Source organism: Orycteropus afer, unplaced genomic scaffold (assembly GCF_000298275.1).
Source record: "Orycteropus afer afer isolate SDZICR_OR568_19922 unplaced genomic scaffold, OryAfe1.0 scaffold00516, whole genome shotgun sequence".
Lineage (NCBI taxonomy): Eukaryota > Metazoa > Chordata > Mammalia > Tubulidentata > Orycteropodidae > Orycteropus > Orycteropus afer.
Window position 1 is genome coordinate 1393406 of NW_006922103.1, and position 24633 is coordinate 1418038.

Genomic DNA, 24633 nt, shown 5'->3' on the forward strand with positions numbered 1-24633 from the left:
GTGAACATCATTCCGGTATTCTTTGCTTTCAGCCAAGATCTATCTGACATCAGCAATGCTATCTCTCATTCCACGTCCTCTTTAAATCTAGCTTGAATTTCTGGAAGATTCTTGACAATACACTGCTGCAACCATTTTTGAATTATTTTCAGCAAAATTTTACTTGTATGTGATATTACTGATACTGTTTGATAATTTCCACATTCTGTGGGATCACCTTTCTTTGGAATGGGCACAAATCTGGATGTCTTCCAGTCAGTTGGTGAGGTAGCTGTCTTCCAAACCTTCTGATGTAAGTGCCTCCAGCACTACATCAATTTGTTGAGATATCTCAGTGGGTATTCCATCAATTCTCAGAGCACTGTTCTTCACCAATTCTTTCAGTGCCATTACTTCTTGATCACATGCTACCTTCTGAGATGGTTGAACACTTACCACTTCTTTTTGGTACAGTGACTCTGTGTATTCCTTCCATCTTCTTGTGATGTTTCTTGCATCATTCAATATTGCAAATCAAGATTTGACTTTTTTCTTCAAGTCTTTCAGCTTAAGCAATGCCTGGTGTGTTCTTTTGGTTTCCTAACTCCAGGTCTTTGCACATTTCATAATAATACTTTGCTTTGTGTTCTTGTGTTGTCCTTTGAAAAATTCTGTCATGTGATCTCCATCATCATCTCTGTTTTCCAACTACTGAGGCAGTGTCTTTGTTTCCAGTGTTGGCGTTCCAATCACAGTTATCATCAGCACATCTTGCTTATTTGGTCAAATTTAGACTGCAGAAGTTTGTAAAAATCTTCAATTTCTTCACCTTTTGTTTGGTGGTTGGTGCATAAATTTGAATAATAATCACATTAACTAGTATTCCTTGTGGATGTGTGAATATTATCCTGACAGCATTTGTGCCTCAGTGCAAAACTTGAAACTTTTTTTTTTTTTCATGATGAATGTGATGCCATTCCTCTTTAATTTTTCATTCCCAGAATAGTAGAGTATGGTAGTTCAGTTTGTGTGTCAACTTGGCTGAGTGGCTGGGCAGCTGGTGGTAGTTATTCCCCATGATGAGACTGGCAATCAACTCCATGGTGGGATCTACCACAAGCAGCTGAGTAGCTGCCTTTGGGATGTGGTCTGCTTCCTGTATATAAGGAGAAGCCTTGACGACAGTCTCTAGCACACTTGGACCCTGCATGTAGCTGTGTTGTTGTTCAACAGCCTTCCATGCTCTGTTGACCTTGGGACTTACAATGGACTTGAATGAATGGCCTGCCATGTGGTTTGGTAACATCGAGACTGTGCCATTTCATTTGTTGTCCTTGGGCTTGTCAGCTTCAGCAGCCAATAGCTGCCTGAGTGAAGAGATGCCTCTAGCTTCAGTGGGCCCAGGGGAGCACAAGGCAGAGCTGAAGCCCAAGGTCAAGCGGCTTTCACCCAGCCTCTACAGCTGAATTTGGTAAACTCCTGTTTGTTAAGGCCATCTGATTTGTGGTGTATTGTTGTCAGCGTGGCACTGGGTAACCAGAACATAGACTATATGGTAGTCTGATTCAAAATGGCCAAGACCAGTCCATCTCAGCTCACTATTCTCTAGGGTGTTGATCTTTATGTGTTCCATTTCATTTTTCCCAATTTCCAATTTTCCTAGATTCATATATCATATAAACCATGTTCTGATTTTTAATTCTGCAGCTGTTCCTTCACCTTTTGAATTGTGCCACATCAGCAAATGAAGGTCCAGAAAGCTTTGCTCTATCCATGTCAGGAGCTCTGGTAACATAGTGCCTAAAGCACTTGACTGCTCACCAGAAGGCTGGCGGTTCAAACCCACCAGCCGCTCCTTGGAAGGAAGGTTGGGCAATCCTACTTCTGTAGTGATACTGCCTCGGAAACCCAAGGAGGGGTCGCTATGAGTCGGGGCTGACTCGACGGCAAACAACAACAACAATCCATGTCATTAAGGTCCACTCTATTTTGAGGAGGTATCGCGTCTCCTTTTGTATTTTGAGTGGCTTCCAACCTGAGGGGCTCATCTTCTGGCACTATATCTGACAGTGTTTCATGGCTATTCATAAAGTTTTCCTGTAATATGTCAGACAGCATTTGGACAAAAAGTAAATAGCTAAATCAAAGTCCTAAAATGTGCTGCATTATAATAGTAGTTGGGCCAGGGAGAACAGAAGTGAAATGAGAGGTGAAAAGAGGATGCTATGAGGCCTGGGTACACAGTGGTTAGTAAGTGACTGCTAATCAAAAGGTTAGCAGTTTGAACCCACCAGCTGCTCCCCAGGACAAAGAGGTTGCTTTCTCCTTCTGGAAAGATTTCATCCTTAGAAACACTACGGGCAATTTCTACTTTGTCCCACAGGGTTGCTATGATCGGAATTGACTCAAAGGCACACACCAATAATACGTCTTTTGAGACATTCTGTAAAACTTGAGATAACATGGCTGGTCCACTACATGTCTAATGAGCTTCTACATTTAAGCGAAGAGGCTGGAAAGCAAACTGTCAATAGTGCCCAGTGACTATCAATGTGCTACAGAGAAAGATCTCAGGGAAAAAAAGTATTTGCAAATGAAGACGAAAGAGATTCACAATAATTCAAAACCTTGCAAAGTTGGAAAAAAATCACTAGTTGAGACACAAAAGAGCAGGAGATAAAATTAAGAAAGTCTTTAAGTGATAAAGGCAAAATAAAGTAGCCTCAAAGCAAAGAGCTGTCATTTCCCTGTTGTTACTGTCAGATGCATCTGAGTCAGTTCCAACTCATAAAGATCCTATGAACAACAGAATGAAACACTGTACCATCCCACGGTGGCAGCCACTGTGGCAGCCCATTTTCCTCTTTACATTGCTCCTCTGCTGTATCAACCATGATGGCCCTTTCCAGACTGGTTCCTCCTGCTGACATGAGATGAAGTCTAATTTCACACTTACTGCTAATTTCCATATCTATTGCTAAAATCTCTCAATAAATAAAGGTGTGTCCAACTAAAAGGCAACTTAAGGGTATGGCATCCATTTAAATCTTGTGATTAGATAAAACTAATAAAACTAAAAGAATTAAGTGTTCAGTGATTCTACAGAATCCAGATAAAGTTAAGGTGCAAATCTTTACATCCAAAGAGGGGAAAACAAAAGATTATAGCAAATTTGAGAGCTATGTCTTCTTTCCTAGGAGTGGCTGGTGCGTTTGAACCTCCAGCCTTCTGGTTAGCAGTCAAATGATGTTTAAAAAACATACTGAAAAAGTAGGTATAAGTATTGATCCGTATCATTGACCGGGATCAAATAGATAAGGTAATATTACTAATTTTGTTAATAGACTTTGAAGAATTTTTACAGGAAGCTGCATAGAAAATACAGAGAATTTCATCTGCCCTTCTCTCCTGCGTCACATTTGTCAGAACTGATGAGCCAATATTGATATCTTATTAAAGTCCATATTGTCCATTAGGGCTTACTCTGCACAGCCCTGTGATCTTTGACAAATGCCTAATGTCATGTGTCCACCATTACAGTATCATATACAATAGTTTAACTGCTATAGACAGGCTATGGGATCGACCTGTTCATCCCTTCCCCTTCCCTTTGGCTCCCTGATCTTTTACTCTCACTCTAGTTTTGCTTTTTCTGAAAGTCTTAGAGTTGGAACCCTACAGTATGTAGGCTTTTTTTCCAGACTGGCTTCTTCCATATGTTTTAGTACTTTGATTATTGTAGAAATTTCTTATTGCTGACTAATACCCCACTGTAGGGATGAGCCAAATCCAAAACCAAACTCACTGCATTGGAGTCATATCCAACTCACAGCGACTCCTCTTTGGGTTTCCAAGGCAGTATCACTATGGGAGTTGATTGCCCAATCTTCCTCCTGAGGAATGGCTGTGGGTTTGAACGGCCAGCCTTCTGATTGGCAGTCAAATGCCTTAGGCACTATGCCATCAGAGGTCCCTTAGGGATGTGTCACAGTTCACTTATCCATTCACATATTGGAGGACCTCTTGGTTGAGTCTAGTTTTTTGGCAATTATGAATAAGCTTCCATACACATTAGCGTGCAGGTTTTTATGTAGACACATTTTCAGCTCATTTGGGTAAATCCTTGAGGGCCTGCTCTTTAGCTTTGTAAGAGTGTGCCAGACTCTTTCCCAAGTGGATGCTGCATTTCTACCAGCAGTGAATGAGAGCGTCTGTTGCTCCACATCGTTGCTATCTTTTGGTGTTGTCTGTATTTAGGATTTTAGCTATTCTAATAGGCATGAAACAACATCTTGTTAAGATTTTCAATTTCCTGGTGACATTATGATGGTAATCATCTTTTCTTATGCTTATTTGCCATTTGTATGAGATGTCGGTTCCGAACTTTGATCGTTTTGTAACTGGTTGGTTGAGCTTAAGAGTTGTTTTATATTTTGGATACAAGTCCTTTATCAGATAGATGTTTTACAAATATTTTCTACCAGACTTTGGCTTGTCTCTTCATTCTCATACATGTCTTTTGGACAGAAGTTTTTAATTTTAATAGCATCCAACTTTTTTTTTTTTTTCCTTAAAATAGATTGATCTTTTGGTGTTGTACCTATCGAACCCAATGCCCCTTAGATTTTCTCCTGTGTTATCATCCAGGAATTGCATTGTTTTGCAGCTTACATTTAGTTTTTGTAAAATATGTAAAGTCTGTGTCTAGACTATCATTTTATTTTTTGGATGTGAATGTCTACTTGCCCTAGCACCAGCTGTTGGAAAGACTGCCCTTTCTCCATGGAATTACCTTTGCTTCTTTGCCCGAGATGTTGCACATATCTTGTTTTTGTGTAAGTCTTTTTGCCCATTCTCTATTCTGTTCCACTGATCTATCTGCCTATTCGTCTGCCGTGATGACTGTAACTTTACAGTAAGTTATGAAGTCAAGTTGTGTCAGAAGCCAATCTGTTTTTCTTTACTCTTGTATTCACCATCCTGTGTCTTTTGACTTTTCACATAAATCAACTTTACATTAAGTTTGTCCATATACATGTAAATAATTTACTAGGATTCTGATTGGGATTGTATTGCATCTAAAGATCATGTTGAGAAGAATTAGGCTGGGTTCTCTAGAGAAGCAAAATCAGTGAAGGTTGACCTCAAGGAAATTTATCTCAAGGAAAATGACCCATGTGGTTGCTGGCAAGTCCCAGGCCCATAGGTCAGATGTCAGGGTGGAGGCTTCTCCTAACTCATGTAGCTGCAGAAGCTGATGAATCTAAGATCAGCAGGTAATACAGGAGGCCACTGGCCCAAGAACTAGAGATTAGATGATGACGAGCCAAGTAAAGGATCCAGAGTGGGTGGAAAAGGCAGAGAGTTTTGGTATACATCTGAATAGATCGGATGCTGGCCAAGTCCCTGAGGATACTTTCTTTCACCTGTCTGGCTGCTGATGGCATATCTTATCATGGAGATGACCAACTATATCATAACAGCCAAACAACTGAGAATCATGGCCCAACCAAATTGATATGCAACTTAACCATCATAATATCTTAATATTGCTTTCCTACTCATGAATAGAGACTATGATTTCATTTGTTTAAATCTTCTTTGATTTCTTCTATCAGTGTTTTCAGTTTTCCTCATATAGATCTTGTACATGTCTTAGGTTTATACCTAAGTGGTGCAAATGTTTAAGTAAAGGTTGACAACCCTATGGTATAGTTATACTCTGCACAGGGTATAGTTATATTGTGCTAATATCATTTCAAAATCCACTTGTTTGTTACAAACGAGAAAGCATTTAACTTTTGAGTATTAACCGTGTATTCTGCAGGCTTAGCCTACTCTGGGATTTTCTATGTCATCTGCAAAGAAATAATTTTATTTCTTCCTTCCTAATTGGTGTATCTATCTTTTGTTTCCTATTCTTGTCTGTAGCTTCACTAATATTTTTAGATTAGAGAGAGGAAAAACAAAACACTTAAATCAAAAATGTTTATGGCTTTCTAGAAGTTGCCAAGCCTTTAAGAGAACATTTTCACAAGGCTGAGTTCATATGTGGCCAAGGAGGATAATGGAAAGAAAAATCTTTCCAGATGGTAGTTGAAGGTGAGAAATACATACGTGTGCATTTCCCAAAGAGCATGAGGAGTAGGTCAAGGGTCCCTGTCAAGCCTCAGGGTAACAACCTTCACAATGTCTGGTACAGCATTTGAGAAATACCAGAACCAGGGCCAGCTGTGTGTCTTCTCTTCCTCCTTTTCTTGAATGGCAGTGTTAGCGATGAGGCCTTCTGCTCCACTTCAATCACGGCTCATTGGGGAGGGTAGAACACTGTTGCATGCCACCCAGACATTCTGGATTTTGAGCTGGATGTAGTGGCAGAATGGGTTGCTTCTTGGATTGTCTCCTTTGGGGAAAGACTGTGCTCTGTATACATGGGAAGAAAGGAGCCAAGGGATCTTTGTTGTCTAGACACAGAGTGTGGTAGAGAATATAACACTACATGTACAGATGGGCTCCACCGCTGTGTGCACTATGAGGTGGGATCATTCCATAAGACTGGGACAAAATACCGACGGGAGCATTTTCCCACCCTTACCCCCTGCTGTCAGCTGCCCTGGAAATCTCCCTAGATCTGTACGAGATAGGTTGAATGAAAAATAAACTGTTGTTAAACTCCTATTATGTAGGGTTGCAATTATTAATATTATATTTAAATTATCACAACATAACTTATGCTATCTGCCTAATACATTCCCCTACCTGTGATTTCAATAGCTAATCTCTAAATTACTTTTCTTATAATTCCTACATTATATTGTAATTATTGCTTGAGACATCACTCTCTCCAAGTATCCCATGAACTTAGAGTAAGGATTATGTATTATCTATTTTTATTTCTCTCCTTATCATAGTGTTTGACAAGTGAAAGATTAAATGGGCTGATTGATGTCACAAAGCATTTAAGTTATAACGTCCAGTTGCATTTTAGTTACATAGTACAGGGCATAGGGAGGACCTTCTTGAAGATTTGCATCAGGGAAATATGTGATATTAAGAAGTGTACATAAATCCTTTAATACCAAAGAAGTGATGCTAAGAGTGAGCCTTTAGGTACTTTGAGCCTTTTTCCCCCCCCGTATCTAATTTGGTACATCTAATTCTAGGAGTAATTTTTTCCCCTAGGACAAAACATTAATTAAATGACTTAGGAAACTGTTCTTATCAAGGAATGGTGGCTCTGATCTTAGTTTTTCTCCATTAACTTTAAAGTTCAATCCATTTTTATTGAACCCCACATACTTTAATGTGAATTGCTTTGCACTAATTGGTCTATAGGGACCACAATGACAGTTTGGTCTTTTTAGTCCTTTTTGTTTTCCTTAAAAAAGTTCCTAAACTTTATTAATAGTCATTAAATGAAGACATGAATGCTGGAAACAAGGGGGGAAAAATCAAAAGAGAAGAAATGACAAGTTCTGGTTTGGTCTCTTCTCTGATTAGGGGCATCTTGCAAGAGACTGTTCCCAGCTGGGTTTATTAGAACAACTCAACAAACATTCATTTGCAGAGTGGCATATTTTCGCTTCTCTGAAATTGGGCATTTAAAAAAAAAAATGGCATCTTATATTCATTCAGGAGCCCTGGTGGTGCAGTCACTAAGTGCTCAACTGCTAATTGAACGTGGGCGGTTTGCACCTACCAGCTATTCCAAGGCAGAAAGATATGGCTGTCTCCTTTTGTGAAGGTTACTGACCATGGGGCAGATCTACTCTGTCCTACAGGGTTGGTATGAGTTGGAATCCATGTAGCAGCAAAGGGTATGTTCAGTGGATCCCAGGTGCTGTGAGTGATGTGTGAATGGCTGCTCATCTCGACATTGGCAACTGGGACCCACTCAACAGCACTCTTGAAGAAAGGGCTGGGGGACTGCTTCTGTAAAGATTACAGCCCAGAAAACCCTACGCAACAGTTTTACTCTGTAATGTACGTGGTCACCATGAATCAGAACTGATTCAACAGCCACGGATTTGGTTTGGTTCTATTCAGGGGTGCTGCCAGGGAGTGGAGAGATGCAGTTGTCATGGCTACATGCTCACAGGCTGGGTGACAGGTGTTCCTGTTTCCCTCACTTCTCCTGAAGTCATGTACTTCCTGAACTTAACTATGTTTCAGTCAAGAAATCTTTTATGACCATTTGAGAAAGAAACATGAGCTCTGAGTGTGGTCTAGAACTAGAAAGCACCTCTGGACACCATCTGGTACATAAAGTAAGCACCAGCATAAACTTGGAGAACAGGTGTCTGTGGTTTAGAAGAAGGTCTTAGCATTAAGAGCAGCATATTCTTTTACGAAGAAATAGATTCCATGGATATGCCTGATAACAGAGAAGAGATGTTTTCTAAGACAGACCCAGGGCATTGATAACTCTGAGTGGACTCAGAAGAATTGGACTCTTCTATGGGAAAAAGTTTTAGAAATTCCTTAGTTAACTTATTTTATAAGACTACATACAAAAGTGATCTATGGCAAATGAGTCAAATCATGTAAAATAATAGCTTTACACGATAAGAGAACTTGGTATAATTGGCACTTTTTTCCATGTTGTCATGTGCTGTTGAGTCGGATCCGACTCATAGCAACCCCTTCTTGGGTTTGAACCACCAGCCTTCTGCTTAGCAGCCAAGTGCCTTAGCCACTATGCTAGCAGAGCTCTCACTTTTTTCCATAGTGATACAGAAAATGACAGTGGATCTTAGCATTATTGTTATTGACTTCATGTGTTACAATATATGAAAGGAGTCCTGGTGGTTAAAGTGCTCAGTTATGAATTGAAAGGTCACCAGCTCCTTTATGGGGAAAAAAAGTGGCAGTCTGCTTTTGTAAAAATTACAGCCTTGGAACCCCTATGGGGCAGTGGGTTTGCTTTGGTAACATATCAGGCAATGTTCTAGGTGCCTGGGATAAGTCAGAGAACACAGTTCCCTGCCTTTATGATGCTTCTAGTCTTATTTGGTAAGATAGTAGAAAGACAAATTAGCCTAGTGAAAGGGATAGACATGCTGTGAGTGGAGGTGGTTATTTGGGAAGAGAGGCAGTCAGACAAGGGTTAGAGGGGTAGGCTAAGTGTGGTGTCTTGCTGATCACATTGAGGACATTGGATTTTGATTTGAATGGGGTGGAAAGTCAAGGGGGTAATTGGACTAAGTGATCTCAATTACATTACAAAGGGGTTTAATCTGGATGTTGTAGGGCCACTGTATTATAGGGAGTTAAAGAAGAAAGAAAGAGAAGAAACCAGTTAGGATCCAGGCAATGAACCAAAAGTGAGAAAAGTACATGAATCACCTCAATCAAGTCTGACTCTAAGAATTAGTTCAAGAAAATGGAAGAACAGAGTTGTCATGTGGTGTTATCACAGGGAAGACTGAAAGGGTGAAAGATCAAAGAGCAAGAGTTTGTTTTTGGACATGATGACCTGGACCTAGCTAGGAGAACGTGAGAAGGCAGTTGCACATACATGTGGCTGGAGGTCAGAGGAGAGTTCTGAATTAGAGAAATCAGAGGAGTCTAGATCGTTTGTAGTGGCATGTACCTGGATGACTTCTCTACAGAGAACAGACAGAGAAGATGATACAATCATTGAGTTCTTATGCTGGAAACAAAAGTGCTTTAAGAAGGACATTAAAATGAGAAGTGACAAGTTGATGTTGCAAATCAGAAGTCACTGATGGCTTTGAAAAGAGCTGTTTGGGTGGTGCTCTGGAGGGAAAGGTTGGCATGTTGAGATAGGCTGAATTCTAATGCATTCTCTTTTCTCAGTGGAACAGGGAGCAAGAGGCAGGGTAGTTGGAGATGGATACAAATGAAGGACTGGTGCAATTGTTTAAGAGTGAGGAAATCCGCTAGGGAAATGGAACATGACGGTCAGTTAGCAATAGCGCTAAGTATTCCTCATCACCACTCCATCCATGGCCTTAACCATTTTCCCTGGTCTTGAATTCCTCACCTCGATGCTACTTCTGAGAGATTCCCCCCCCCCCCCACTTGCCTACCTTCATTTATAGCAAAACATTCTTGACCTGGTTTTACTACAGCCCATCACATGCTTACTACATCCACTCACCATTTCACTTTAAAAAAATATCCTTTAGCTGCACATCCCCTTCTAGCTTCTGTCCCATGTTCCTATTATTTACACCACAGATTGTGTTTCTTCTGTCAACCATTATCAACATTGCTATATTTAAGTATCATCTTACATTTTCAACTGGTAAAAATGTGAAACCAGATTTTTTTTCCAGAGCCAATATTTTCCAGAGCCAATATACTAAGTTCTACTTTTTAAGCATCAATTTTTTTATTTTAAAGCATTGTGTAATAATAATAAGTTTTTGCACAATAAGTTTATAAAAAAAAACGATTGTGGGATCACTTGAATTTTGTTATGCGTACCAGGTTATAAGATTCTCAGAAGTGAAAATGCCACATCATCAGCAGTCAAAAAGTAATAGTATTGTCTTTCTCAGGATCAAAATTCACATAACCACGAATCCTATGACTTCATCTCCAGAGATTCTTGAGAATTTACAATTCCAGGCAAGGTATCACTATTAGAGTGAAAGAGAAATTGCTCTGTGTCTCCTTGAGATTATAAACTCCCCCTTACAATGCCATGCCCCTCTGAGGACAGTTCCCACTGAAAACTTCCTTATCCATGTCTCGCTCTCTTCTCATACTTGGTGCATGCTCAGTGAGGTTGAGGGCATAGGGTTAAAATGAAGAATGATGATGTTCCTCCAGAAATAAAAATCTAGATCCATTCTGGCTATTCATTTTTATAGAAAAGCTGACCAGTGGGAAAGTAAGTTTCAGGATATATAGTAATATGTGAATGGCTTAAAAATGCTACCAATAATATGCTGTGTGCGAAGAGCTAACTCATAAAATCCCTTTAAGGTGTGATGTCAGATCTGACTCAATGGCAGTGCGTTTGGTTTATATGAAGAGGAACATGGCATCAAGACTGGAGGAAAACTTATCAGCCACCTGTGATATGCAGATGATACAGCCTTGCTTGCTGACAGTGAAGAGAACTTGAAGTACTCTGGTTCCTGCAACATACGCCAGCAGCCTTCCTCCACAGCAGGCACCCCGAAGTCAGATGTCTAGCCTCCTAAACTGTGAGAAAGTAAGTTTGTCTGTCACAGCCATCCCCTTGTGGCATTTCTGTTATAGCAACACTAGAGAACTGAGACAGGTAGCTCTGAACCAACTGGACAGGAATGGGTTTGGGTGCCCTAATCATTAAAAAGCATAGGGTACCCCACATTCACAAAAGGAAAATAATGGAGATGAACAGTGTGTACAAGCATCTAACAGAGTAAATCATCATTTTAAAGCTTGTGTTTATGGGGTAAGAAGACCACTGGAGGGTGTGGGAGCTGGTACTACTCTGTGAAGATCCTTTGACCCAGTAATTCTTATGAAAGGCTTTACTAAGAAAATACTAAGGCATCAAGACAGTAATGTACAGAGGTTCAGCATAGCCTTTTTATAATACTTCATTATGAAAGTATCATAGTGGCATAGCCTTATGTTAGGGTATCATTAAAACAAAAAAGCCCATTGCCATCAATTCTGACTCATAGTAACCCTGTAAGACACAACAGAACTGCCTGCCCTATTGGGTTTCCAAGGCTGTCATCTTTATGGAAGCAGATGACATTTTTTTCCCCCCTATAGACTATGGAGTAGCTTGGGGGTTTGATTGATTTGTTTTATACCCCTTCACAGTCCATTCTCCTCCTTCCTCAGGCAATTACTGATCTAATTTCTGTGACTATAAAGTAGTTTTGCTTTGGTACAATTTTCTATAAATTAATCATACATATTGCTTAGCCTAATGTGCTGTATGTTATTGGTAGGTAGTTATTCCATTGTATAAATATATCAAAGTTTGTTTCTCCAGTCACATATTGATGGCAATTTGGGTTCGTTCTAGATTTTCATGTTTGTAAACATTCAGGCAGCACATTTTTATTAGTATGCTTCTTCTTTTTTTTTATGTAGGAATAACATTTACCTGTCATGTGGTGCCCATAAGAAATGGTCATGTGTGCTCCAGTGATATTACCTCGTTTAATTACTGGACCAACTTTACACTAGCCTGATTCTCCAGGTCTAAATGAATGTCTTGGGGTCTTGTTGTGACATTATAACTCCCAATGAAGTAAATGAGTTTATGCATGGTAAACTGGAGCACTGCTTTACTTATGTTAAGATAATATCTCTAGAAAACAGTGCGTCTAGTCAGCAGAAAGAGGAAACTCTGGAAAACTGATTGGTATGCATCCATGCCAATACCCAGACTAACTAAAAATGTGAACAAAATTAAGTCTGTTTAGTGGGCTATGCATTATTTTGAAAGGCAAAGAGGACATTAAGTTACTTGCCAGCATAGTCCCATGAGGAAATACACCATAACCTTCCCATTTTCTCCTTTCTTTCCAAGGCAGTATCTCTGTAGAAATGGATTGCCCCATCCTCCTTCTGAGTGGCTGGTGGGTTTGAACCACCAGCCAGCCTTCTGGTTAGCAGTCAAGTGCCTTAGGCACTACGCCACCAGAGCTCCTTTCCCTTTGTCTGTTCCAGGTATAGCCAATGTGGGGCATATAAAATTGCATTTAAAAGACTTGCGACAGAGCCTGGGAGACATGGAACATTAGAACTATTTAGGCTTATCACTTTCATTATAAATAAAATGAATCTCTTCTGGCAACTAGAATGTAAGTTACTAGGATAAAAGGAAAGGTTCATGGACTCCCAAGCAAGGATCCTTGTGGGTCTATAAAGTATCTGTTGCATTACATCGATTCCAATTCATAGCAGCCATGTAAGACAGACTAAAACTGCCACATAAGGTTTCCAAGGCCAAATCTTTCTCCCTTGGAACTTGGAACAGCTGGTGGGTTCAAATGGCAGTCTTTGGGTTAACAGTCAAACGCTTAACCCCATTGATCCTTTAGAGGATGCAGTAAAGGAGATACTTCTGCTGTCTTATCCCTCTTCCCTGACAACAGGAATTATAGCCTATAATTAAAATAATCAGGTAGACTCAGGTAGACAAGAGGTACCTGCTCCACTACCACAACTACTATAAATGAAAAACTTGGCCAGGAGAATAGTGTCCCCAAGACTCATTCCAAGTTCTAATGTATTTGTTGTTAGGAGCTCTGGTAGCATAGTGCCTAAGGCACTTGACTGCTAACCAGAAGGCTGGCGGTTCAAACCCACCAGCCAACCCTCAGAGGGAAGGTTGGGCAATCTACTTCCGTAGTGATACTGCCTCGGAAACCCAAGGAGGGGTTGCTATGAGTCGGGTTGGACTCGACAGCACATAACAACAAAATGAATGGAAGTAAAAGAGCTGAACAGAAGATTTCAAAAATAATGAAATGTGCAAAGAGTTAGAGTTACACAAACAGAAGAAGAACAAGCTAAAACACCTGAAGAAGTTTGAGTTGCAATATTGAAAGATTCTATGGGTAAAATATTGAACAACACAGGAAGCATCACAAGAAGATGGAATGAATACACAGTCACTGTACTAAATACTAAAAAGAATTGGTCAACATTCAGCTATTGCGGGAGGTAGCATAAAGGTCAAGAACCAATGGTATTAAAGGAAGAAGTGTAACTTGCATTGAAATATCAATATCTTTCAACAGATGCAATGCTGGAAGTGCTTACTTGTCTATGTGAAGAAATTTAGAAGACAGTTACCTGGCCCAATGACTGGGGATGAGATCCATATTTATTGATCCAACAGAATGCAGAAATAACTGAACAGTATTGGGAGCTCTGGTAGCATGGTGGCTCAGGCACTTGACTGCTAACCAGAAGGCTAGTGGTTCAAATCCACCAGCCACTCCTCGGAAGGAAGATGGGGCAATCTACTTCCGTAGTGATACTGCCTTGGAAACCCCAGGAGGGGTCGCTATGAGTCGGGTCCGACTCGACGGCACGTAACAACATAACAACAACATTATCCTCACACACAAGTAAAATTTTGTTGAAGATAATTAAAAAAATGTTTCCAAGAATACATTGACAGGAAACTGCCAGAAATTCGAGCCTAATTCAGAAGAAGATTATCATTGCTGATGGTCAGATGGATCTTGGCTGAAACCAGAGAATGCCAGAAAGAAGTTTACCTGTGTTTTCCTGACTATGTTAAGGCTTTAGACTGTGTGGATCATAACAGATTAGGATCATAACAGACTATGGACAATACTATGAAGAACAGGAATTCCATAATAATTATAGACTACGAGGAAGTTGTTTAAACAGAAAAGGGGATACTGTGTAAAGCTGTTCATGAGAGTTCCATTTCTTATTCAGTCTCTATGCTAAGCAAATAATGCCAGAAGCTGGGCCATATGAATAAGAACATGACATCAGGACAGGAGGAAGACATATGAAAAATCAGTGATCTGCAGCAGACACAATGTTGCTTGCTGAAAGTGAGCACTTGAAGCAGGCTGGAGCATGGACTATATCTACTTTGTTACACACTGTGACTTTATAGGAAATTTAAGGCAAGGAGACACACTACAGAATAGTGTTGTTATTTGCCGTCGAGTCGGTCCCGACTCATAGCAACCCCTCCTTGGGTTTCCGAGGCAGCATCACTACGGAAGTAGGATTGCCCGACCTTCCTTCTGAGGAGTGGCTGGTGGGTTTGAACCGCCAGCCTTCTGGTTAGCAGTCAAGTGCCTTAGGCACTATGCTACCAGAGCTCCCACAGAATAGTGTAGTGACAAGATAAAGCCTGATAGGCCTTTGCAAATTATTCTAATACAACACTTTGGTCCTTTAACTCCCTCTGAATGAAAGTAAGAAATATCCATACAACATATCCATACAACATAGCAGATGCATGGTCAGCTTAGGACTACTACAGTCTTGTAAAACCAGTCATCTACTCTGCATCATAAAAGTGTTAGCAATTTGGCTATCTGGCTCTGGCATACCTCACATTATGGAAACTGATCAAGGCACACATTTTTCTGGATCCCTAGTACAAAATGAGCTGAAAATGAAAGATTCTTATGGAATGTTCATTTACCTTACAACCTAAAAAAAAAAAACCCAAGCTCACTGCTGTGCAGTTGATCCTGACTCACAGTGACCCCTCCTTGGGTTTCCAAGACAGTATATCTACGGAAGTAAGTTGCCCAATCTTCCTTCCAAGTCTTTATCAAATCTAATAATAACTCATTTAGTAAAGGGGGAAGTTAGTAAAGGGGGAAGTATTGTTTCAGACAAAAAAAAAAAAAAAAATACATCCTGGATAACCACAGAGAAATCTAAGCTCCTACAGATTAATTTGTCTCTATTTGATTTTCAGATGTGTCACCATAAGCGATATTGACTTCTTGGACCCCTGTGGCTTACACTTCTACACTTCTCTGCTTCCTTCAGATACCACAAATCCACCATTTGACACCAAATCCTCAACATCACCCATCTCAACTCAACTGGGCCATTCAACTCCTCTCCTCTACCTCCTGTAACAACAAATTAACAGTGATAAAACTACATGATGACTTGAGTTAAACTGAACAACCAGAATGCAATTAAAGAGAAGGTTGCGAAAAACCTTTTACCACTCAACAACCTGTATAGAAATTGTCAAAGAAGAATTTAATTTACTGTGTAAACTTTCACCAAAAACATAGCTTAAGACAGGTGGTCATTAGTGGTCATTACAGATAGATGTTGGAGACTAGCCATAACAGATAATCTTATTAAATAACAAACAAAAAACACCTTATCTTTGAAAATGCATGTGATAGTACCAAAACCAAAAACTGCCATTGAGTTGGGTTTCCAAGGCAGTATCGCTGGTGGGTTTGAACCACCAGCCTTCTAGTTAGCAGTCAAGTGCCTTAGGCACTACACCACCAGAACTTATGATGCCATAGGGGCTGTTGTTGTTGTTGTTATGTGCCCTCGAGTCGGCCCCGACTCATAGCGACCCCTCCTTGGGTTTCCGAGGCAGTATCACTACGGAAGTAGGATTGCCCAACCTTCCTTCCGAGGAGTGGCTGGTGGGTTTGAACCGCCAGCTGTCTGGTTAGCAGGCAAGTGTCTTAGCCACTATGCTACCAGAGGCTAGTCAAATAAAAATCCCAGCTCTAAAAGGCAGCACTGTGGAATCAGGCTGTCACACATGGGAAAATCCCAATTTCAAAAAAGGGAATGGATGCTCAGCTTTGAGCAAACATTCCTGTTGAAAAGATGCTATAGATGTACCCATGACTATGGCTTGTATTTCTGAGTTAGGTAACTGAACTTTTGTGGCTTGCTCTAAAAATCCCACAAACTATTTATTGGACAAACGGGGGATTGGACAAATGGGGGGGCACCTTAAATATGACAATTGGAGGGAAAATTATTATTCAAATGTATCCAGGATAAAGGAATAATTACACAAAATTTTTCACCTGAATAAATCTTAATATTTTCTTGATGAACATCAAAGCAACACTGAAGAAATATAGCCAGGTGAGAAAACACTTTGGGCAAGAGGGTAATATATATATATATATATATATAGTCCAACATGTAACTGAAGAACATCCCCAAACCATGACCACTTTCCCTGAACACACCATTCAGGGCATGTCTACCTGCCTCAGAACATGCTGGTGATGCTTTCACTCTGAGCAGTGTTCCAAAAATGATGTTATGCTGAACAAGTAAGGAAGTTTGCTTGGATGCTGAAAATGCTAAAGATTTAGAATTTTGGTGAATGAATATTAAGCAGTATAAAAAAAGCATTTGTGATACTCATTTGGAAAATTTTTTTGCTGCAACTTGCCTTTAAAAATGTTATGTGCTAGATTTAAAAAATATTATGTGCTAGATTTCTGATTGAATGCAATTTGAGATCAAAGGGTAGGTTGTGATGTATTCTTAAAATGCAGTGATCTCAAACGTGTGAAACATGGAAAGTGTGACTTGAACATTGAAAGTTAAAGCTGTAAACAAGTTGAAGGTGACAATTTCTAATGTTAACAATTGCTTTGCTGAGATATGGTTTGACACAACCTTCAATCTGTGTTAGACACTGCAAGTCAATCTCTAATTATGAACCTGCCGTAACTTGTCCTGATGCAACAGGCACTGGGCAGCCCTGATAAAGCCTTATCTGCAAAACCGGAGGGACAAATCACCTAACAACTCTGGGCTTTTGCTCTTCTGATAAGAGCAAGGTCAAGGCAGGACGACACTGCCTCTGACCCTCTCCCAAATGCTCTGTTGGAGACTCTGCCCACCACTGCCTTGGACCCCGGCTACGGTGGACCTCCACCCAGGAAAAGCCACTGGTTAAGTAAGCCTTCCTCCTAAGCCCACCCGTTAAAGGTAAATTCCTAAAGGCTGCAGATGTAGCCTTTCATTATTGGGCTAATTTTACAGACCTGGTTCTCCACATCTAAAGGAGTATTTTGAGGTCTTACCTGTGGGCTATGCCATGACCACCTGCAATAAACAAAATGAGTTTATGCATGACAAACCCAAGCACTTCTCTACTTTTATGAAAATAAAATTTCCACAAGACAAATTTGGGGTTTTCCCTCAAGTGTAAGGACATTAGATGATCATTGTTTTACCATCTGATTTCCCTAAGGAGCTTAGTCTCATTCCAAAGAATTACACTTGCGATATGAGAAGGCTCTTGTGTGAAATGGGCACCGCCTGTCCACAGAAGATATGCCCCCCATCCGTTAGTGCAGCCAGCCACACAACGTTTTCTCATTACTTGCCCTGTAAAGTCCTATTGCATTAATTCCATTTTCACTCGGTCTCGACTTCCTGAGCCAGGACCGGTAACACTGATATCTATTTCTAGATTTTCTAGATTTAAGACTGGTAACAATTTCTCCAACATTTGAGCATAGCTTCTTCCAGTGGGCTTTCTGCTCGGCTTATGTCTACCCATTTCCAGTGCACTGGCCAGGAATATGCCTCCTCAGAGCTTTCAGGAGGAGAGCTCTGCAGGCCTGTGTAGAAAAACTTCATTCAAAAATGAGAAAAAGGAAAATTACATAATTTCTGAGAATGCGCAATCAATTATGATTTCTTCCACAGCCGTTTGGGACATCATGTGCCATATGCTGCCTGAAAAGCACGCTAACTCCCTCGGCGTCTCCAGATACAGGTTGCCCCCACCATCCAAAATCAGAGCATCTCAAGAAACATTTTGTTAGCTGAAATAGTATAAAGTGAAGAAGCCATTACCATTACATGACATGGGAAAAGTTTTTGAGCATTCCCAGTCTCAAAGCAACCTACCAAATCACAACATATAAAACCTCAAATAACACTAACGCAGGGTTCCCCGACACTATGGTGGCACGATGCCGAGAACAGTTCCCAGGGAAAGAGCACGGCAAGGGCAGCTCTCCCTGCTTGAGGTGATGCCTCTTTAACTGCTTGCTGCAAAACAAACGCTGAATGCTAGTTTTGCTTTCGGCCTCTCAAAATCTCGTATCTCAAAATTACTAAAAACCATGCAGATCACTGAAGAACAATTCATATTGATTGCCAGAGAAGCCAAGAAGTGTGTACATTAAGCAGTTTGGTGTGTTAGTTGAGAAAATCAATTTAAAACCTCTAACGAGGAACTGCAAGCATCCTAAAGGCTTTGAGAGAACAGGAAACTGGCAGAAAAAAACATGGGCAAGTATAACCCTTTGCTGTCAAGTCGATTGCGACGCTGACCCTACAGGACAGAGTAGAACTGCCCCAGAGGTTCTCCAGGGACAGAAGCAGACTGCTTCATCTTTCTCCCATGGATCAGTGAGTGGGTTTGAACCACTGAACTTGTGCTTAGCATTCAAGCACTTCACGACTCCACCACCAGGGCTCCTTATGTGAACAAGTATAAATGAGTGACAATTCTAGGTAACAACTATAGAAGAAAGAAAATACAAAACCACTCCTTGCTATTTACATTCCTGTCTTGCTCTGTCAGGCGCACAGATGCCAACTGAAATGCAGGGCCAGAGAGCGAGAGAAGTGTTGTCTGAAAGGGGAGATCAGGGATCCCGGGGGAAGGGCCAGGGAGGGGAGCTTGGCGGTTAGGCTGCTAACTGATGAAAGCAAGCCCTCTGGCTCATTTCTCAACACACACCGATGTGTTCAGTTTGGTGGACCATGCATCACAGGTTTCAGGTCATTACGTCTCTAAGCTATGATCCCCTTTTCATAACCATATCCTTTTGAAGCAGTGGTGTCCAGAACCAAAATGTTGATTCTCTTAAGGGAATTAAGGCGAAGGGGTTTGAGATGCACCCAAAGCAGGTGACCACCCTGACCCCGGGAGGATCTAAGCAGAGGGAGAGCCAATTGAGTAAGCGCATACAAGTATACCGAGATGCACAGGCTACTCGGCCAACTCTCTGGTGAGGCTTCTGTCCAACCTTAGTGCCAGCAGACCCCAGACTGGAGAACTTCCTCCAGCTTAGGGTGGTTTTTGTTTTTTGACTCTTTAAAAGTTTTGAGAAGCATATGAGTTATTTAGGATACTAAGTGGACATTGTTATTAGAATCTAACGTTGAATAAGGGAGTCTGTGGGTAGTGTGAAAAGTTGATGCTTGCTGCTAACCAAAACGCTGGAGGTTAGAATCCACGCACAGGCACTTGAGAAGGTTTGGCAATATACTTCCAAAAAACCAGCCATTGGAAACCTCACAGAGCACAGCTGTACTGTGACACACATGGAGTCACCATGAGCCAGGCAATTAAAGGCAATGACAATTTAGTAAGAAGTAAGTGACACACTTTAAATTGCTGTATCAAATACAATGAAACCTCACTGCAACTGCATGTGGATAGCTCAGATTCACCTCCAGAATGTAGTCATCAAGTTCCCTGGGTGAGGATGCTACACCACGTGTCATTATATTGAATCTCAAAACCTAAGTCTCATCTTGAGTTCATCTTGAGCACATGACAACACTATCACCAAGTGGTCCCAGTATAAAGACATTAACCCGGTTCATAGTAGCTAATGTCTAAAGCATGACAACACTATCACCAAGTGGTCCCAGTATAAAGACATTAACCTGGTTCATAGTAGCGAATGTCTAAAGCATGACAACACTATCACCAAGTGGTCCCAGTATAAAGACATTAACCTGGTTCATAGTAGCTACATGTCATTATATTGAATCTTAAACCCTAAGTCTCATCTTGAGTTCATCTTGAGTGCATGACAACACTATCACCAAGTGGTCACAGTATTAAGACATTAACCCTGTTCATAGTAGCTAATGTCTAAAGCTGTGTCTAATAATTGTGAAACAAGCATTCACTTCAAACATTTATGGGTTCTGACCATACACTTCAATCAAGAAACCAATCTATTTGCTGTGACCCACCAAGCTTAAAGTCCGAGTTACACGTTTCAAAAACTATGGATTTATCAATATCTCCTCAATCATTATGAGTTAATATTTATACTTAACTGATATTTTTAATATACAAATTTGGAATAATGGAGTATTTTTTAACTAACCTTAAAAAGCAAGATTTAAATAAACTTATGTAAAACTCCTTTTGAAATTGTCTGCCTAGACAAACTCACACAAGCTGGTGGGAATGTGTTGAGACTGAAACACTTATCCACTCTCAGTGGGAATGTAAAATGGCACAACCACTATAAAGCACGGTCTGGCCCTTCCTCAAAAGGCTACAGACAGAAATGCCATATGACCCAGTAACCCCACTCCTAGGTATATGCCCCAAATATCTAATAGTGGTGACACAATACCCATATGCACACACGACTCGTTCATGGCAGCATTATTCAAAATAGCAAAAAGACAGAAACAACTTAAGTGCCCACTAATGACTAGACGGATAAACAAAATGTGGTGTACAAATGCAATGAAACACTGCGCAGCAATAAAGATGAGTCCACAAAACATAACATGGATGAATCTGCAGGATACTGTGCTGAGTGAGATAAGTCAACCATAAAAAGACAAACAACATATGATCCCACTTTTATAAAATGCAAAAAAAATAGGGATGGACATAGAAATCAACGTTCTTTGGTGGGTACCAGGATGGGAGAGGGCAGAAGGGGAAATCACTCTGTTGACAGTAGACACTTGGTAGTTTTGGTGATGGAAGAGGCAAAGCCAAATGTCAGTGAAGTGAGCACCTTAACCAAGGTAAAGGATGACGTTAAGAATACGAAAACATTAACAGTGACCGCTATAACATACACAGTTTGGCGACAACAGCAGTAACAACCAAAACTATGTGAGGCGTTACATAGACATGTATGCATATATGTGTATTTGTTATTGTTGTTAGGTGCTGTTGAGTCAGAGACAACTCATAGTGACTCTATGTACAACAGAATGAAATGTATACATGTGTATATATGAGAGTATATATAGGTATATCTGTAGGCACACATATAAGGAGCTCTGGTGGCATATTGCATAAGGCACTTGACTGCTAACCAGAAGGCTGGAGGTTCAAACCCATCAGCTGCTCCACAGAAGGAAGATGGGGCAATCTATTTCTGTAAAGTTTTACCACCTTGGAAACCCAATGGGGTCACTATGAGTGGAATTGACTTGATGGCAGTGAGTTGGGTTTGGTTTTTGTAGGCATATATATACATGTTTGTAAGTGCTACACATATATTCATACCCATAAAAAAGTACATAGGGGGCACAGTCACTGATACCTCCCAAACCTAAGCAAACACCTCACAGGACTGGCTTACTGGGTTTGAAGGATTAGGGTCATAGTCTTGTGGGACACCTTGGTCAGTCGGCACAACGTAGTTCATGAAGTTTATGTCTATATTCTAGTTTGGAAAGTAACGTCCGGGGTTTTAAAAGCTAGCGGCCATTTCAGATACAACTATGGGTCTCTGCTTGTCTGAAGGAAAAGCAGAAGAAAGAAATCAAAGACTGAAAGAAGAAACCAATTTACAAGGACCAACTGCCTACACAATCCACGGCCTCCCCTAACCAGAGACCAAAAGAACTACAAAATTATAGAACAGAACTCAAAATCTGGTGTGTGTGTGTGTGGGGGGGGGAGGAGAGTCAGACTCACTGGACCACCAGAGACCTAGGGAACCCCAAAATTATCACCCTGACATACCCTTGGAAATTCAAACTGAAATGAATCTTTGAGGTCACCTTTCACCTTTCAACTAAATAACAGACTGGATTATAAAATAAACAATGTTACCCACGGGTCCTGTGCTCCCTTTATTTATACACACACACACACCCCTCACTTATCAACATGGTTAAGTCCCAAAGACCAGGTCATTATTTAAAAATAAGCATTATGTGAAAATGGAAGATGACTGAAAAATTAAACTCACTGCCATCAACTCAGATCCAACTCATAGCCACACCTCCTTGGGTTTCGGAGGCAGTATCTCTACAGAAGTAGATTGCCCAGTCTTCCTTCCAAGGAGTGGCTGAGGGCTTTCAACCACCAGCCTTCTGGTTAGCAGTCAAGTGCCTTAGGCACTACACCACCAGAGCTCCTATGTATTTATATATGTGTATACACATATATACATATACATATATACATACACGCACGCGCGCGCGCGCGCACACACACACACACACACACACACACATATATATATATATATACACACACACAAATAAACAATCATCTATTTGAAGCCAAACAACTAACATTCACTCTACAGCAAAGATGAGAATGTCAGTAGGGTAGGGAACCAAAAATAATGGCAATGGAACAACAAGAATGGAAATGAGAATGTTTAAGCAACGTGGAAAATGTAACCAAATATGTGTAGACACTTTTAAATGGTACCCTAATTTGCTGTGTAAACTTTCACCAAAAGCTCAATGAAATTTTACAAAAAAAACCCCACACAAACAATGCAAACAATAACATACTCAATTTCATAATAATCCCATTGCATAGGATACACCAAAATAGACTATTGCAATAATTTACAAAAATATAGTGCATTACTGAAAAAATTATGAAACTAGTTTGATGTCAGTGGAAAAGAACAGTACTCATGGGGGACATTTTGAATGACTTAATAATCCTGCCATACGATTAACGGTTTTACTCAGGTTATCAACAGGAATCTGAGGACATGATATATCTTGTAACTTCCACCCCTAAAACTAGCAGCAGACATCCTGGGTAGCAGTGTTCACAACCTTCCCTTGAAGAGTGCTTGCTCCCATCTCCTGCACTTGATCATCACACTGAGCACTTACCTTCCTGATTCAAATGTGAACCACGTTGAGTCCCGACCATATCTCCTCAATGAACTGAGAGGCCACATCACCAGTTTGACCTTGGCATTGTGGATATCCCAGAGATAGATATTCTCATGCGTGATCTGCATTGTACATTCGCCATAGATATCCAGATTGGGTGTAGGCATAAGGTACACATTGAATCGTTCTGCAAAGAAGAAAGGATGGAAGACATTGAGTGTAAAGAAGGGTGACTCCCTCTGGCAGCAGTGTGTTAATTGTAACCTCGAGACTTCCGAAAGCACTTCCTTCTCCCTCACACCTTCTGCCACTATGCATGTGAGGAACCCAAAATGCAAAGCCATGCCCATTGCTGTGAGTGGAGTCGATTCTGACTCACAGTGCCCGTAGAGGGCAGAGTAGAACTGCCCCATAGGGTTACCAAGGATGTCAAGCTTTATGGAAGCAAAGCCCATACCAAACCCAATACTGTCGATTCTGACTTATAGTGACACTAGAGGACAGAGTAGAACAGCCTAATAGGGTTTCCGCCGCTGTAATAATTACAGACCCAGAGTGCCACATCTTTCTCCACCAGAGCAGCTGGTGGATTCGAACTGCTGATCTTTTAGTTAGCAGATAAGCACTTTAACTACCGTGCTACCAAAGCTCCTTGTGTGAGGAAAGAAGTTACTAATTAAAAGTTTTTTCATTCATTCATTTACAGCTTTTTTATTGCATGCGTTCTTTATAGTGGTGATTAAATGGTTAAGGTGTATAATGAAAAAACAAAGGTAAAAAGCTAGCCATGTTCTCTGCCCTAAGGGTACTATTTCTTTACCCAATCTAAATGGATACAACATGTACACTTCCTGAGAGAACTTCTTATTTAATTAAGAACATACTCAATTGCATCTTTGTGATGTAAAACACTGAAGTAAACCCAGACTGACTCACTAATTACTTAAGCATCACAAAAATAATTCAGTTTGTATCTCAAAACAAATTTTATTTGTGGTAAAATTCAGCATACGGTAACTGCAGATATTCATACTCCTTTCTGCAGGACTAAAGGCATTGCTGTGATAAGTAAAATAAAAAGATTACTTCTTCACAATCTTGGATATTCTAGGTTGAAAATCTGATCATTGGGCAGTGATTCTATATCTTACTTTGTAACTTTCTATTATTTTAAGGGATGTTATAAAACTCTGCAGCCTTTAGTTCTTACTCCAGTGCATTAAATGCACTTCATTTTGAGAAACAATGTTAGATTATAAATTCTAGGCAGTCAAGTATTTGAATGCCTTATAAACTACCCTATAAAACATCCCTAGATTTTAAACCATG

The 24633-nt window shown here is 40.4% G+C and overlaps 1 protein-coding gene across 1 annotated transcript in view; it reads right to left on the reverse strand.

The window, feature by feature from the left end:
- LOC103209702 (docking protein 6) overlaps positions 1-24633 on the reverse strand; it is a 606523-nt gene that overhangs the window by 196895 nt on the left and 384995 nt on the right. Inside the window, exon 5 of the mRNA XM_007955603.1 lies at positions 23302-23491. Within this exon, the coding sequence (XP_007953794.1) occupies positions 23302-23491 (190 nt within the window). The remainder of the gene's footprint in view (positions 1-23301; positions 23492-24633) is intronic.